At 51.5% G+C, this 15691-nt stretch overlaps 6 protein-coding genes across 6 annotated transcripts; 3 read left to right on the top strand and 3 right to left on the bottom strand.

Annotated features, from left to right (window-relative positions):
- Positions 1 to 496: 496 nt before the first annotated feature.
- On the bottom strand, positions 497 to 1376 carry BU24DRAFT_417315 (uncharacterized protein). Its single transcript, XM_033526690.1, has one exon. It carries the CDS (start codon positions 1088 to 1090, stop codon positions 857 to 859), a length of 234 nt encoding a protein of 77 aa, XP_033390015.1. The 5' UTR covers positions 1091 to 1376; the 3' UTR covers positions 497 to 856.
- Positions 1377 to 1624: 248 nt separating this feature from the next.
- Positions 1625 to 2931, bottom strand: BU24DRAFT_404660 (uncharacterized protein; the record flags this gene model as incomplete). The annotated part of the gene is made up of 4 exons (XM_033525656.1): positions 1625 to 1654; positions 1758 to 1906; positions 2237 to 2462; positions 2797 to 2931. 4 exons carry the CDS (start codon positions 2929 to 2931, stop codon positions 1625 to 1627), a joined length of 540 nt encoding a protein of 179 aa, XP_033390014.1.
- Positions 2932 to 6135: 3204 nt separating this feature from the next.
- On the top strand, positions 6136 to 9054 carry BU24DRAFT_25275 (uncharacterized protein). Its single transcript, XM_033522405.1, has 2 exons — positions 6136 to 6381; positions 6517 to 9054. Exons 1-2 carry the CDS (start codon positions 6349 to 6351, stop codon positions 8965 to 8967), a joined length of 2484 nt encoding a protein of 827 aa, XP_033390013.1. The 5' UTR covers positions 6136 to 6348; the 3' UTR covers positions 8968 to 9054.
- A 338-nt stretch (positions 9055 to 9392) lies between these two features.
- On the bottom strand, positions 9393 to 10044 carry BU24DRAFT_25271 (uncharacterized protein). The gene has a single exon (XM_033522402.1). The coding sequence runs from the start codon at positions 9994 to 9996 to the stop codon at positions 9478 to 9480; it is 519 nt and encodes a 172-aa protein (XP_033390012.1). The 5' UTR covers positions 9997 to 10044; the 3' UTR covers positions 9393 to 9477.
- A 1565-nt stretch (positions 10045 to 11609) lies between these two features.
- Positions 11610 to 11983, top strand: BU24DRAFT_417310 (uncharacterized protein). The gene has a single exon (XM_033526689.1). The coding sequence runs from the start codon at positions 11754 to 11756 to the stop codon at positions 11934 to 11936; it is 183 nt and encodes a 60-aa protein (XP_033390011.1). The 5' UTR covers positions 11610 to 11753; the 3' UTR covers positions 11937 to 11983.
- A 1708-nt stretch (positions 11984 to 13691) lies between these two features.
- BU24DRAFT_337525 (Metallo-dependent phosphatase) lies at positions 13692 to 14901 on the top strand (the record flags this gene model as incomplete). Its single annotated transcript, XM_033523090.1, has 4 exons — positions 13692 to 13868; positions 13941 to 14405; positions 14441 to 14740; positions 14809 to 14901. 4 exons carry the CDS (start codon positions 13692 to 13694, stop codon positions 14899 to 14901), a joined length of 1035 nt encoding a protein of 344 aa, XP_033390010.1.
- Positions 14902 to 15691: the final 790 nt, after the last annotated feature.

Genomic DNA, 15691 nt, shown 5'->3' with positions numbered 1-15691 from the left:
CACACTTTGGTGCCGAACGTAACCGAGGCGCCTCCACTGTGCAACTCAATTGTGATGAGTGCGAAATGGCACAGCGCCCATATGAGTAAAAGCTCGAGGGTAAGGCATGTGGAGACTCAGAGCGATCTCACGAGACCAAGTCTCAAGATCGATTCGTACACCTTGATAGCCGCCCGGATTGAGGAGTTCCACACTCAAGCAGGAAGAACTAATAGGAATGAGGAGGGATGTTACGGGCTGAAACTGTGAAACGTGGGATTGCCGTTGGAACACGTTGAAAGAGTGGGCCTTGTGGCGGCATGGGAATCAGTCGTAAGAGGATCAGAAGAGGATGAGCACATCTCCATCGGAGAGGATGTTGGGTTCCAGAGAGGTCGCAGCGCCGAAAATTTTTGTAGAGTAGGTAAGTACTGAGTAATTAGGGCATTGATATTCCGTGCGTGGGCTGCAGGGACCTGCGCGTCATGATGTTGATTAAAGTTGGATGAATAAGAATGATTTTACGGCGGTCGGAAACAGGACATGCCGGTTGAGAGGGAAGGGATCTGATGTTTCCAATCTGTTTGCTCTGCTGGCCATCCTGTTTGGCTGGCTAAAGTGCAAGGTTTATTTCGCCTCGTACTCGGTTGGTATTCTCGACAGGGTCATGGTCCAAGGTCAAAGGAAAGGTGAAAGAAAGGAACTTCAAGGAAGTGCATACTCTCAACATCATTCCGTGGGACCCATGGGCCATGAGCAGCGACTCGCGAGTGAACAGAGCGGGAGGAGCATGGCAAGAAACTCAATAGTCAAGCAAATCAAGACAAGATGCTGCACGGCCCTACGAGAACACCCAAAGACCCAAGATGTTGGACGGCTACCAAGCTTCTGCTAAAGGGTAAGCGAAACCCCACGGGGGCCAGTCAAGTCGCCAGATGCCGTGCACGACAATTGGCGGTGAGAAGTCGTTGTATCCAGCACGGACAATAGATGGTTGAGAAGCCAACTTTGTACGAGTAGGCAAGATGCCCGATATCTGCTCTGTATTCTGTGTAGCAGTTACTAGCAGCAGCAGCAGCAGCACAAGGAGGACCAGAACCAGAACCAACATGATACAGTCGCATGAGGGGCCCAGGCCACAGGTACCAAGACCGAGAAGCGGTATCACAGGAAAGGTACTCCGCATACCCAGGTACCTGTTATCAACACGGGTGGCAGAGAAGAGACCAACGGTCGGAATGAGTGCAACAATGAGCTGTTCCAAAGCATTCTGGTGTATGGCAATTATCGGAACAAACACTCACACGGGAATAATCTAGCGCGAATGATGTTCTTCAACGAGTACTCTGTGCTTTGTAGAAGGTCGTGAAAAGGGAAGGTCACGATAGGATCTTGTGGTGTTGAGGGGCGAAGGAGAAGGAAGGTCCGTGTACTGTAGTAAAGTAAAGTTAGTGGGGGGAATGAGGGGCAGCGCGGGGCGGAGATATCGCGAGCAATAACCACCTATTACGCTGTAACTTCTTGTACAAACTCAACTCCATACATCATTTATTTCCTAGGTATACACAGTAATAGTGTCTGGCATGCTTTCGCGTCTCGAACCATCCGATCTAGTCCTCACCGCCTTTGAGTAGACATACAGTATCTACGGTAGTGCACTGTCGCAGGCCGGAATCTGTACGGAGCACATGCAAGTGATTTGTTCTTCTCTTGGTTTCCTGTCTCGTAATTTCAGAAGAGGAAAGTGGGGGTCAGACGCCAAAAATTCTCCAACCTACCTGAGTGCCTACAGGAAATACCGAGTATGGAGTAACCTCACAGGAGTCATGTTGCCAGATAACTCTTTCGCTCCCATCCATCCCATCATAACATTCGTAGTAATTGCCATTCATGCTGTAGATCACATTGAAAGGTGTCACACCGACAACTGTGCGGGCAATTAGCCACGTTCATCCATTCGTGAGCCGATCTTGATCACCACAGTGATGTGGATCTGCGAACAGATTTGCGGCTCTACTCGTGCCATAACGCGCCGAGCGAGCGAGGTGAAGGCGGTGATGGCGAAAGAGCTGGTTACGGCCGCGTACGAGTAACTACCAGTAGGAAACCGCATGTCGAGGACGAACGCTTGTCACGTCGCCCGGAAGGATGTCATCTCGCAGCATGCACCAGCAGAATAATCAAGAAGTGATCGAATTGGGGTTCGATGATGGATGGAACCCCTAGCCTGGCACGCCTGCACAGTACAACTACATACGAGCTAGTACTGTGTATTGTGGCCAATGCAGTGTCTGTCTGTTGCCAACGATTGACTCGCTCTCCGTCCGTTGCATGGATGCGATGATCCTACGAGTTACCAGGTATCTACGGAGTACTGTAGAAAGATATTGCTTGTCGCCTTGTACAATTACAATAGTTGCAGTGCGCCGCGACATTGGATCTACTTGTAAGGGTCCAGCATGCACGCTCTTCCGCTCCCAGTACTGTTCCAACTCGTAATAAAAACATTACTCGTACATGATGCATGTCTCTCTTCTTGCTCTCTACCTACTCAGTTCAAAGAGAATCTCGGCTCGGTAGGAGAGGCACGCCGCACGGGAGGGTTGGAAGAGGCATGGAATTTCAACGCACCAAGGCCCCGCGATAGCCGCACCCCAAACCAGTTATGGTGCAAGCGCATGTGCAATGGTCGTGTCTCTTCAATCTTTACACAGTATCACTCCGTACGATCCACAGAGTACTCGTATGGTCATCCCATTATCATGATGGTCATATGGGCAACGCGGGAATTAACCAATCACCAACCCTTCCGCCTACCATGCCATGTTGTTGAGACCTGTTGTATGGTGACGGATGGCGAGCTGCAGAGCGCGCGGCCTTGTCCGTTACAGCACAGTTCGAATCGACGACGGAATGCTCGACAAGCACGGGTAGTAGCAGTAGTATCACCATATCTGCTCCGTACACAGTATCTATGTGCATACTCGTTTACTGTGAACTTCGTAGATGCAGTAATTACCTCATACTTGCCCGTTACCCTGCCTGCGCATGGCCAGTAACCATCCACCCATCTAATAGTGGAACAGCCAAAACAGAAAAGGCGGCTCACGGCATCTGCGGTTCAGGGTCCAAGTGATGGATCGTGGTCTGTGTGCCGCAACGTAGCGAGCTGCGAGCAACGACGCCCAGTGCCCGCTCGTTGTATGCGAATCGTTCATGTGACACTAAAACTGTTGGCCGTCAGCTGTGGCCATGTTGGTGCCGTTGGTGTTACGGCAATGGCATGGGAAAGTCTCTGTGAGAACTCACCGTGACCGTGCTAGGGTTGATTCATTGCGTTCGATGGCATTCGATCTTGAATGGGAGTTCTGTTCGACCAACGTACTGTGTAGGTAGTCTACTGAGACTAGGGCTGCGACAACTCTTGCTGGTTGGGTGCAGAGACGGCCAACATGCTCTCGCCTGCCGGGCATGTCCTGGACTCCTGGTGTGTGAATTTTGGAGGCAGTACATAGGTATGATGGCGTCAAGTCGGTGGGCACAGGTGGTCATTGTCGTCCCACATTGGCCCGAGAGCGAGAGGCTACAATTTTGATGTCGACTAGCGTGTATGCAAGTGCTCGGCGTATGTACTGACTAGCTACAAGTACTGAGAAAACAATGACCATGGGCAGCATGGGTTGGGTTGGATAGGGTATGTTAGGTTAGATTCTAGAGCCTAGAGTAACTAAATCCATACAGGTAGGGTATATATCCTAACTATGGCCATGCCCATGGTCATGCCCATGCCGTGGACGCACGGGATGTCCCATGTCCCATAATAGCGAGTTGCCCAGTGCGGCCGGGATCACGACGACAGCGGCACCACAGCACCAAACGGGTAGATGGTCCAATAAACTACACGAAGAGCAGGTCGGGTCGAACGAGAGGGCGGAAGGATGACCGGTTCTACGGAGTACTGAGCAGAGAGGCTGAACATGTGGTGAGCTACACAGCACCGATAGCACTCGTGAGTGAGCCTGAGCCGTACATCAAATGCAGTTCACAGTTCTCGGCGGGCCAAGGCTGATGGGCGGAGAGGGATCAACGCCTTCAGAGGGCAAAAGATGTTCGGGGGATTGGATTTGGGGGATCTGAATGGTGAGATGCACGCAGCACAATGGATGATGGGCGGGCAATTGAGAGGGGAGGCGCACCGGGGTGGGCGCACGGAGATGGACGGGTGAGGCAGAGGAAGAGGGCAGATGCAGATGGGCGTTGCGTTCTGTCCAGCTTGTGCACGACTGGGGTGGTTAGATCATGGGAAGATTTGATGCTTGTACGGAGTACGACCGATGTTATTTATTGACTACTCCGTATGATGATGATACTCAGGAGGATGATACTCAGGAGTACGATAGGATGGAGGAGGGAGGAGGAGGGAAGAGGAGGGAGGATGGAGGGTTGATTGATTGGGTAGTTAAGAGGAACTGGGTATTGCCTGGGAGATCGCATTTGCCTGGTAATCCAATCTGCAACTTTGAACCTCGAGTGTCCACTGTGGGAAATTAATCGGTATTTCTCTCTGCAATCATCTTCATCTCTTTGTATGCCAATATGTCTGTCTGTCTATTGCAAGAACATCAATTAGCGAGGTTACGGAGTAGTTACATACTGGTACTGTGTACTCATACATACAATACATACTGGTGATACGGTGGAGGATCGCTAACATGCGTAGCCTGGGTGGTGCCCTTCCCTAGCTCTGAGCCTCTAACCCCATGCCAGGACTAAACTGTGCTGGCCTGTCTCTCGTTGCGGTGGTGGTGTTCTTCTTCTTCTAGCATAATCTCTTCGTTGCTCTTGAGTCTTACTTGTCTTGCATACAAACGCTCAAAGAAAAACCTATCCAAGCACATCGTACATGTATGGGTGCTCGTGACTGACTTGTTTCTTCCCAGGCTCCTTACTATTCTGCCCCTTTCCGCAGCTGGGTCTGTGTATTGTAAAGTGGTAATGTACGGAGTACTGTGTGTAATGTTCCCCATAGATAGGCTGATGATTGTTGTCGGGTAGGGTAGGGTAGGGTAGGATGGGATAGGTCGATACCTCGTAGGATAGGTTAGGATAGGTTAGGATAGGTTAGGATGGGATAGGATGGGATAGGATGGTGGTCAGGGTAGCCCGCGCGCTTGGGTCCCGCTGGTCGGAAAAGACTAGCACCATCAATCTAATTTCTCTATCCCGGACCCGGACCCTTTCTCTTGCTCCACCACCACCACCATCAACACCCATCAACACCACCACTCCACTACACTACCCTACACTACTCCGTACACTATACACTACTCGTAATTGTACTAACCACCACTGAACACAGTCCCACGACAACCTCTTCTTCTTCCTCCACCACCATTTCAATCAAAGCGCCATCGCGCTGAGGCTTACTGTTTGTTTATGGCCAAACACACACACATACACACACACACCTCTCCTGCTGCCCACTTGTCAATACTTCACAGTGGACACCCACCACTTACACTTCCTTTTCTCTTCTCAGCTCTCTTCTTCCTCCTCTACACCCTCTCGAGTGTGTTATCATTTCCCAGCTGAGGAGAGGAAACAGTGTGAGTGTGAGTGTGAGTGTGAGTGTGAGTGTGTGTGAGTGTGTGAGAGAGTGAGTAAGTGTGTCTCTCTGTGTGCGTGCGCGTGCGTATGCGTATGCGTATGCGGCGAGCGGGCACGACTGCATTCGAGGTCTTCCAGGGCTTGTTTATCGGCGTCTGGCTGTTGCATCCCACTTCCTGCACCTCTGCTTGGTCCGACTCCTCCAAGGGACTTCGCTTGGCCCGCCCAATTTGTGTCCTCTGCCGCAAGCCAGTGGGCTCATCTCCCTTCGCTGCCGCTGCATATTATCTGGGTCGCCCGCACTCACATCGCTCTCCACCTAGGTCCTTCACCTAGGCCACCAGGAGAACTCCCTACGGTACGTTGTCTGTGATTTCTTCCTTTCCTCTTCCCTTCCCTTTGTCTCCTCTAATCTACTCTCCACCATCCCCCCAGGAAGCTGTACGGACTAGTCTATACAGAAACCAGCGCTCGAGACCAAGCCGTGCCATCATGCCATACTCGGTGTTCGCTGCGATAGTCTTCATGGTCCGCTGACAATCCCAAAGTTCTCCAGGCCCTTTGTGGCTCACGACATAGAAGGCCTCCCGCGCGGATCCTACCGAACTCACGCCCTCCGAAGGAGTTATTCACCCCTCCACCACATTGTTCCTCCAGAGCCTCCGTACATCGTGGCCGTTCCCTCCATCCTCCGCGACTAGACACCTACATATACCGTGTGAAGAGCCCTGCATGCAGTTGTGGCCTACTTGAAATCAAAACATGGACACTGAAGATGGACAAATATTCATAAAGGTATGACGCCCCACCATGCCACAGACCCGTGAAGCGGCTACCTTGCCCAATATCCATATCCACATCACGTTGGGCATCACGCTTCAAAGATTGTGGCAGCCACCAGGCCAGTCAGTTCTAACATGGCTTGATTAGAACCTTGCGTACTTTGTACGAACTCACGAGAAAGCCCTCGCCAATGCCTTGCAACTCCAGCGGCAGGCACCGAAAAGGCAGAGCACCGACCTCACGCCCTCATCTCCCACCGCAACCTCTAATGCCACAACCACGGCCTCTTCCAGCTCCAGCGTCTGGGCCGCTGCCCTTTCGCTTCCTTCGCTCACGTTCACGTCCCAGACCATCAAGCCTGCAAAACTCACCCTCACACCCCATCATCTGTTCTATCTCCTGTCCCGCTTCGAGGAACTGAGTATACCCGTGGGGCCGATGAATGTCCGTTTGGAGAACATCCACACTGACGCTTCGCCCACTAACTATGTCTCCTTCCTCAGTAAGGCTCAGCGCAATAAGACACGATCGTCAGATCGAGATTCAATTCACTCGGTCTCGAGCATTCGCAGCGTGATGTCAGGCATGTCTTCACTATGGTCATCTCTTCGTCTTTCCAACAACAGTGCTGCCAAGGCGGAGAAGCAGAAAGCGGCTATTCAGGAAGATCTGAAATACCTTTTCTCTGCTTTTACAAAGATCCCTTGCCTGAGGCTTGCTCCTGACCACAAGGCCCGCCTCATCGCAGGCTACGAAGAGTTCCCCTTCGACACTGCTGTGCCGTTATTTGCGTTTAAGAACGTCACCGCTCTTGAGATCTACGACGTGGATTTCCGGCAGTTCCATGGCTGGGATCGACTCGCAGAGAATTTGCGTAGCTTAACGGTAAAGCGTGCGGGCGTGGATGACCCTGCAGATATTCTAATCAACATCGTCCTTGATGACATAGACAAGCGCCGTCGTCGTTCAGCAAAAGCGCCTCCCTCACCCTCTGTTCCATGTGCAACTCCAAGTCCTGTGCCAAAACATGCTCATTTAGCACAATCGGAATCACCCCCCTCACCTGGCGCAACTGCACCCAGGCATGCCTCGAGCCCAAGGGTTCATACCACCATGACCGCGGAGGGTGAGCTTTCGACCTCTGCACAACGCCAACGCAGTGCTTCACCTCATAGACCAGCAAGTTCGCGACACGGCTCAGCCTCCGTTTATGGGAGAACCAGTACTCCCAATGTCCGACGCGCTTCTGGTAGTTCTAGCTCAAGTGTGCGATCCACGACTCCCCGGGGGAGCTCATCTAATCTTCTCTCATTGGGCTGGTTCCCTTCCACCAAATGGCGCTTCCTGCGACATCTCAGCTTAGCCGACAATGCCCTCACGAGCATTCCGGCTTCTAGTCTTGCTCCTGTCGCTAATACATTGCAGTCGCTCGATCTGTCTGCCAATCTCTTCACGGAGATTCCAGATAGCCTTGCGACTATGTCGTGTCTCCGTGCCCTCAACCTATCAAACTGCATGATCGAGAGCCTCCACTCACTCGGCCGAAGTCCTCTTCCCGCGATAACGACACTCAACCTTCGATCTAACAGACTGTCGTCTCTCGCCGGTATCGAGCGCCTACTCTCCCTGGAGCGAGTTGACCTGAGGGACAATAAACTGACTGATCCCACTGAGGTGGCAAGGCTTACAGGAGTGCCAGAGATCACCCACATCTACGTGCATCGAAATCCGTTCTGCAAGTCTTACGGCAACTACCGTGTCATGATATTCAATCTATTCCGCAAAACCCCAGGATATACAGAAGACATCGTCATCGACTCTACTGGCCCAAGCAGCTCTGAAAGGAAACAACTGGTCGACAGGGTGCCTGAACCCCCCAGTGTGCCTGTTGTCAAACCACCCCCGGAGGATGACGTGCCTCCGCAACCAATACCCGTTAAGATTGTGGCGGCCATGGACGGCACTCGCTCTCTACCCGACTCGCCTCGACGAACGAATTCCCACTCGCACCGGTCCAAGAGTGGACACACAGGCTCTCAGCGGCGCAAGAAGGTGACGAAGCGGAGAGTAGTCGAGCTATCCCAGACTAACACCACACCTGGACCGGCAAACGATCAGGCACCTCCAACGAACCTATTCGAGCAGCTCCCTTCGACCGTGGACGTACCCAAGACGTCAGATCCCGCTGATGACTTGACGGGAGAACGAAGCCCTCCTCGCTTTAAGGAACCGTCCTTCGAGGCTGCGTTGGGCGATCCGACGAAGAAGACGACCGCCCAAGATCATGGGTTGACCCAATCCGTGCACATTGTCCACCAGCAGCTGCCATCCCTCAATACCACACTCAGTGCGGAGTCTGTGCAGCAGAGTACGACAAGTCCACCGGAATTTGACGCCAGTAGCGATCTGTATAGGAAGAAGATCGAAGCATTGCGTCAAGATTTCGGGAACACATGGCTGAGCGCTCTCAGCGACGAAAGCTGGGAAACGGCACCCGTAACGAGCTTCCCGGAGCCGGGATTTACCACTACCATCCGACCAGCCATGCCCCGAACGCCCAGTCAAGGTATCGTTTCTGGTGGCAGAACACTTGGCTGACCACTGACCTAATGTAATGATTTATTAGCGATACCCCAATCTGATTTTGCCTGGTTTTGTTTTCACTGTTCTGGCAGTACTCGATGTTTATTTTTCCGTCCCCCCCTGCTATATTTTGCTTTTCTCATGCTGTTCTTGCCTGAAGGAGTTTTGCGGTTGTAGAAAGTTTCCTGCATGGCGTTGGTGGGTGTTGGGTTTTCTTTTGCAAGACTCGGGCGGCAATATTCTGACGCTCGCTTGTATTCTTATTGGGTCAATTTCTGGTTGCTATCACTTCTTTCGTTCTTACTTCTTCTTCTTCTTCTTCTCCCTTCACTATCGCCATTAACATCCTCTTAGTCCTCTCCCTTTTCTCCCCTTCTATTCTTCTTACATTTCTTTTCTTTTCTCTACGTATTTATTCGGCGGCATTCTCAAGACCACGCTCTCCCCCCACCCTCTTCCCCCCAAAAAAGAAACGGCTTTGCTTGCATCTTCCTTGCGGATATATGAGTTGGGTAGTCCATTCCGTCACATTGTCTGGGTTTTCGGGAGGGTCCCGAAGAGATAAATTTTTGTATCATACCATATTTGGGTGTTCTGGGGAATCATCATGTCAGCCATGGAAGGGTGGAAGGACGAAAGGGTGGATTTTGCGGGTCTCGATGCCAGCCAGGTTGGTTGGCAGCGATGTTGCGCGCATGTCCGTGTGTGTGCGTGTGTGTGCAACGTAACCCAGCTGGAGCTGGGTGGGTGTGGAATCCCCCCGTTATGCCGTGAAAGGAACAACGGAAACACCACGGGCACTGTTGAATCCCCGTAGGAGTGGAGGGGAATGGGGAATGGGGGACGGGGGATGGGGAGTGGTAGTGAGGCAGGGGTTCTAGACAAAGGCGTTGGGCATGGAGGGGAACAAAAAAACAAATGCAAGACACTTCTCTCATCTCTCAATAATCGGGGTCTGCTCTGGTGTCTGCGTGTGATGCTGAATGTAGTATATTCGTATATGCACATGTTGCCAGAATGGGTAATTGATGCTCGAACCTCCATCCGGATCTTTGGGTTTTACGAGAACATCCAAGGCGGGAGGAGAGAAGGTGGGGGGGGGGGGGGGGACTGTCTCAGAAAAAGGTGTTTCCTTTTTCTTCTTCCCCCTCGTCCTCCACTTCTTTCCCCCATTGAAGTCCCTATACGATGATGATGCCATGTTTTGTACGTTCCTGGTAGCTGATGGTGGTGTGTAATGATGATGTAGTGAAATAGTGGGGGGGGGAAGGGACTTCTGGGACTTCTCAACACATCTGATATCATGTTTGAATCTCGGAGGGGGGGCACAATCCGGGTGTTTCCTTAGGTGAGTAACAGGTGTCTATACGGAATACTGTGATTAACAAGTTGCTAGACAGGCAGGGGACGGATGGAGGAAGTGCAGTCGGGGTTGCTGGGTTCGGTCGATGTCTTGCGGGGGAATGGTAGGTATGCAGGTGCGTGCGTGCGTGCAGCTAGACAGGCAGCAATGGCGATTGCTGGTGTGGGTGGGAGAATCATAAGAATGGGGATTTGGATCAGGAGGTTGAGAAACAAGCAAGCTGCTTGCGATAACAGACATATAAAAAGGAGAAGCCGATGCGCCGGTCTAGAATTGCATGTGTCTTAAAAGGATGGGGTCGGATGAGACGGTGGTTCGGAGGGACGCACTGGAGGTAGCCACTTAGGTAGGTGTAGGTACCTAGGTAGGTATCTGGTAGTGGGTACATGCAACTTGGGTACGTTAACCTTAACCCATTGTGTTTATAATTAGCTTGGTCATAAGGCAAAGGCAACTAGACACTTGTAGGGAGTTACTGTGACTATCACCGGCGGATGACTGCGGTTCTGTGTTCGTGTTGCGACGAAAGGTAGCCCGAAAGGGAGTTGGGGTGAGAAGTAACTGTTTACGGGAAGTTGATGGAAAGGTCCTGTGGAATATGGAAGAATGCCAGTACCAGTACCAGTACCTAGGTACACGATATGGACATAGGCACTTATAGGTACCTACACAGTAGGGTACTGGTACAAGTTACCGACGGAGGATCAGGCGGAGGCTTAGCGCAGCAATGGCGAACTGGTAGTTAAGCCATCAATAGCGTTGGAATGTTTGCCCTTCTTTTTGGTGGCTGTTTTGACCTCTTTTTTTTTTCTTCTTCCTCCCGTCTTGGCTCCCAATTGATAGTGCCACCGGTTCGAAAGGAACCATCGATTGGAAGAATAGGTATGGTACGGGGGTGGAAGTGGATATAGTAGGTGGTAGAGGGGGGACGATGTAAGTGTACATGTGTATTAGGTACCTAGGCAGTTACATGAAGTACATGACCTCCGTACATACTACGGAGTACCAATCCAATAAGTAATGGGACATATATACATAGATATCTACGAGTAGGTACAGTACCTTGTACGGAGTACATTCCTACCACCTAGTGACGGACGGAGTACACATTCGTTGACCGAAGGCTACAGCTCACATAAACATACGAGTAGTCTATCATGTCCATCTCAACTACCTAGGTACATAGTTAGGTAGTCGGTGCTTATTCCGGGATACTATTCATAGCCGTTGTTACTACTACTAATACTTTATTCAGAGGTGATTAATGGGTTCACTCTCCTCTTCTGTTCCGCTTACTTCCTTTCCCCTCCACCGACTACGGAGTACTACCACTCGGAAGGAATCCAGCCCTATCGCCGCGCGTCACCCAATGAAAAAGGTGGATTTTGGATTCATTCCTTCTTTGATCATCTTTCATCGTCCTCATACGAGGTATCATATGCATGCACCCTCTCTTTCTCTGGCTCTGGCTCTGACTCTGACTCTGACTCTGACTGTTTTGGTGATTTCGCCTCTCCCTGCACTGTACTCCCTACTATGTATTGGACTACGGCTACGTGCTGTTTGGCACCCGAATGAAGTAGCACACTGTACCCAGGCACTGCCAGGTATAATGCAATAGAGTAGTTACCTAGCAAGTCGATACATTCCTGCCAAGGCTGCGCGGCAAGCGAAACAAACATCCTCCTCAGCTGCTTACCCTTACCCTCTGGTCACTCGTAACTCGTATGCAACTACACAGTACACAGGCGGAGAACTGCATCAAGTCACCTACGGTACTGGGTCGAGGAATCATACTCCATACCTAGACAGTTACTACTGCTACTACTGCTACTACTACTTACCTAGGTACACAGTAACACCACTTACTATGAGGTATCTATTAGGTAGTCGTACGGTCGCACCTGCCATTTCTCGCAGTGATTCTTTTCTTTATACGTGATACGTGCCTCCCTGCCCTCCCCTCTCTTTGACTCCTCACTCACTCACTCACTCTCTCTCTCTCACCACAGGACTCAGGCAATCTCGGTCTGTTTACCTGTGTCGTTTCTTTTTGTTGTCATTCCTCCTCCTCGTCCTTGGCTTGAATCAATAAAAATCCACAATCAAAGTGGACTGGACGGTTATTGGGCCTGGGAACTGCAACTGGACCTGGAACCTACCTGAACTTGGACCTTCCTGGACTGTAACATAAGCCATCCGCCATCCGCCATCCCCTCCAGTGCTCTCCTCCGTCTACTCTAAGAGACTCTAAACCCCCCCGACTCCACCCACACTTGCCTCAAAACCCTTCCCACTAAACCTACTTGTACCCAAACCCTCCACTTACTCACCCAACTTTCTCTTTCTCTCTCTCTCACTCACACTCACACTCACACTCACACTCACACTCACACTACTCTCTACCTCTCTTACCTTCGCTTTCTTCCACCCCTTCCCACCCTTCCACCTACCCTGCACTGCACTTCACTTCACTGCACGCAAGCACACGCAAAGTCAAACACCAGCATCGTCGTCTCACTGCTCTGCTTTGATCTACTCTGCTACTCTGACTACATTCTTCATCCCCAGGACTCAAGCAAAATCTCGCATTCACACTCTCACATCCTTCCTCTCCGACGCTTTCGCTTTCGCTCCCTTCGAAAGCCTTTCCTCCACCCCTCTAGCGGTCAAACTCGTTCGCGCCATCCACCGCTCCCACTCTCTTACAGGCACCGACCGACCACAAACAACAAGACATCCTCCTCCACCCCTCGCTCATCGCCATCGCGCTCCCCCTTCACCCAACTCAGTCCAGCCTCAGCTTCATTCCGTCATCTCTTGTTATTGACCGTCCCATCTCCCAGTCTCTTTCTCAGGCTCCAAGTCGCGTGCTCCTCCGACTAGCCGTCCCTGCCAAAATCTTTTGAGGGGCTTTTGAGCCACACTCCACGCCCGCGAGCACTGCCCGACCTCTGCACAGATATCCAAACTTGAGATCAGAACGAGTCAAAAAGGTAAGTAATTATCCTCATGGCCTTGCATCTCTTCATCTACCTCACTTTCCCAAGCCCTTTCCCTCTTCTACTCCTCTCCCTTCCCTTCGCTTCCCCTCCCTTCCTTCATCCTGCCCTATCGCATCCGCGAGTCACAGTCTGCGTCCGTGCCAGCAGCATGGTTCAGATTGCGTCACGGCGCGCTCTCGACCACGAAATTAAGAAGACGAAGACGAAAACGAAAACAGAAACACATGCTGACCTCCTCCAACAGAGAGTTACGAACCCCGTCAACGCCTCGCGAAATCTCTGCTCCTCTCCGCCCTCCCACCCGCGCGAGGTCTCCCTTGCTCCCTTCGCAACACCCTCTATAACCACACAGCCAGTAGCACGTCCCAGCTATGGCGGAAAATGAGGTGGATTTGGACTCCATCATAGACAGACTTCTAGAAGTCAGAGGCAGCAGGCCTGGCAAGCAGGTCCAGCTCCTTGAGACGGAAATTCGCTACCTATGCACCAAGGCTCGCGAAATTTTCATATCGCAGCCCATCCTGCTTGAGCTGGAGGCGCCCATAAAGGTAAGCAGACACCGCTCGGCCATGTCTCTGCGTCGGCCTCGCCACGTTACCAGCTGCTAACAAGCATGCCAGATCTGCGGCGACATACACGGACAGTACTACGATCTCCTCCGTCTGTTCGAATATGGCGGTTTCCCCCCCGAGGCAAACTATCTCTTCCTCGGCGATTACGTCGACCGTGGCAAACAGTCTCTCGAGACCATTTGCCTGCTCCTTGCATACAAGATCAAGTATCCCGAAAATTTCTTCATCTTGCGCGGCAACCACGAGTGCGCCTCCATTAACCGTATCTACGGCTTCTACGACGAGTGCAAGAGGAGATACAACATCAAGCTATGGAAGACCTTCACCGATTGCTTCAACTGCCTGCCGATTGCTGCCATTATTGACGAGAAGATCTTCACTATGCATGGAGGTCTGAGCCCCGATCTCAACTCTATGGAGCAGATCCGCCGCGTCATGAGGCCGACTGATGTAAGTCCTTTCCTCGCCTTGGTGTGGCTTTTCACGAATATTTTTTTTTCGGCATCTGGGTGTGTCAATTCTCAACCGTGCTAATCAACAATGCCTAGATCCCCGACTGCGGACTACTCTGCGATCTCTTATGGTCTGATCCAGACAAGGATATCACCGGCTGGAGCGAGAACGACCGTGGTGTGTCTTTCACATTCGGACCCGACGTTGTCTCTCGCTTCCTACAAAAGCATGACATGGATCTCATCTGTCGTGCGCATCAAGTCGTTGAGGATGGTTACGAATTCTTCTCCAAGCGACAGCTTGTGACGCTCTTTTCCGCACCCAACTACTGCGGTGAATTCGACAACGCTGGTGCTATGATGAGCGTAGACGAGAGCTTGCTCTGTTCTTTCCAGGTTAGCACCACCCCCAGAGTCTCCCCGATGTGTGCTTGAGAGATTGTCTGACAAAACTTTCCATGTAGATCTTGAAGCCGGCAGAAAAGAAACAAAAGTACGTGCCCAATCTTGGAAGCAGCCGACCGATGTCGATGCGAAACAAGAACCCCCCAAAGTAGTCCATACACCACATGAGAGAACAATTACCAACATCCATACAGCAGATTTGGGCGTCGATAGACAATTGCTCAGTATTGAGCCCACTCGAATTCCGCCGTCGGAACGACTTTTCGAAGAATCCATCCTTGCAAACAATCGATCCCGTTCCCCACCTTCCTTTCTCGGTGCACCCCAGAACCCCCGTCGACATTTCACCAGCTTTCACTCCTTTCCTTGGCCGCCGCCTGTGTTATAAAGTTTTTCCTTCAACCAATGGTGACGACCTCCACATGACGGCCTGCACCTCTTGTCTTGCATTTGCAATTAATGGCGTTTGAAGGCGGTCTGACGCACTTGGCTTTGTCTCATACTCGCCGGCGACAGAGGCAGAAGTATCGAGGTCAAGACCCGTCTTCCAGTTGGTACTATGCATATTCGGTGGTCATGTCAAAATCATAAAGACACGATTTCATGGTTGGACACGATTGACGGTTGTCTCGAATTCACTTGCATGTATAATTCTCGCAGCGTCAGAACATCGGATTTGGCGCCTGTTCCGCCTGGCATGGATATCTTTTCGCTGGGGGGGCTGCGCGTGATGGTTAGTTCATGCGCCCGGTCTCGCTTTCTCACCATGGACGCTGTGTCGCTGTAGGAGTGGGCCTAATCATCTGTCGTTTCCTAGCTTTGTTTTTTTACTTGTCGTCGACTATACGTGCACTGCACGACATAACCGGGTAGGGGTCATTGGGGATGTAAGCTATGGGAACGGAAACATGCGTCTCTCTCTGTGGGGATCGTGGGCTCGTC

The sequence above is a fragment of the Aaosphaeria arxii genome (genome assembly GCF_010015735.1).
Source record: "Aaosphaeria arxii CBS 175.79 unplaced genomic scaffold BU24scaffold_1, whole genome shotgun sequence".
NCBI lineage: Eukaryota > Fungi > Ascomycota > Dothideomycetes > Pleosporales > Aaosphaeria > Aaosphaeria arxii.
This window is presented reverse-complemented; position numbering and strand designations above follow the sequence as displayed.

Bases quoted from the DNA above. Each gene is read 5' to 3' on its own strand.
- BU24DRAFT_417310 (XM_033526689.1), top strand. From the start codon at position 11,754: ATGCATGCACCCTCTCTTTCTCTGGCTCTGGCTCTGACTCTGACTCTG.
- BU24DRAFT_25275 (XM_033522405.1), top strand. From the start codon at position 6,349: ATGGACACTGAAGATGGACAAATATTCATAAAG. The intron at 6,382-6,516 runs GTATGACGCCCC...TGGCTTGATTAG, and splicing joins ATGGACAAATATTCATAAAG to AACCTTGCGTACTTTGTACG.
- BU24DRAFT_417315 (XM_033526690.1), bottom strand. From the start codon at position 1,090: ATGTTGGTTCTGGTTCTGGTCCTCCTTGTGCTGCTGCTGCTGCTGCTA.
- BU24DRAFT_25271 (XM_033522402.1), bottom strand. From the start codon at position 9,996: ATGGAGGTTCGAGCATCAATTACCCATTCTGGCAACATGTGCATATAC.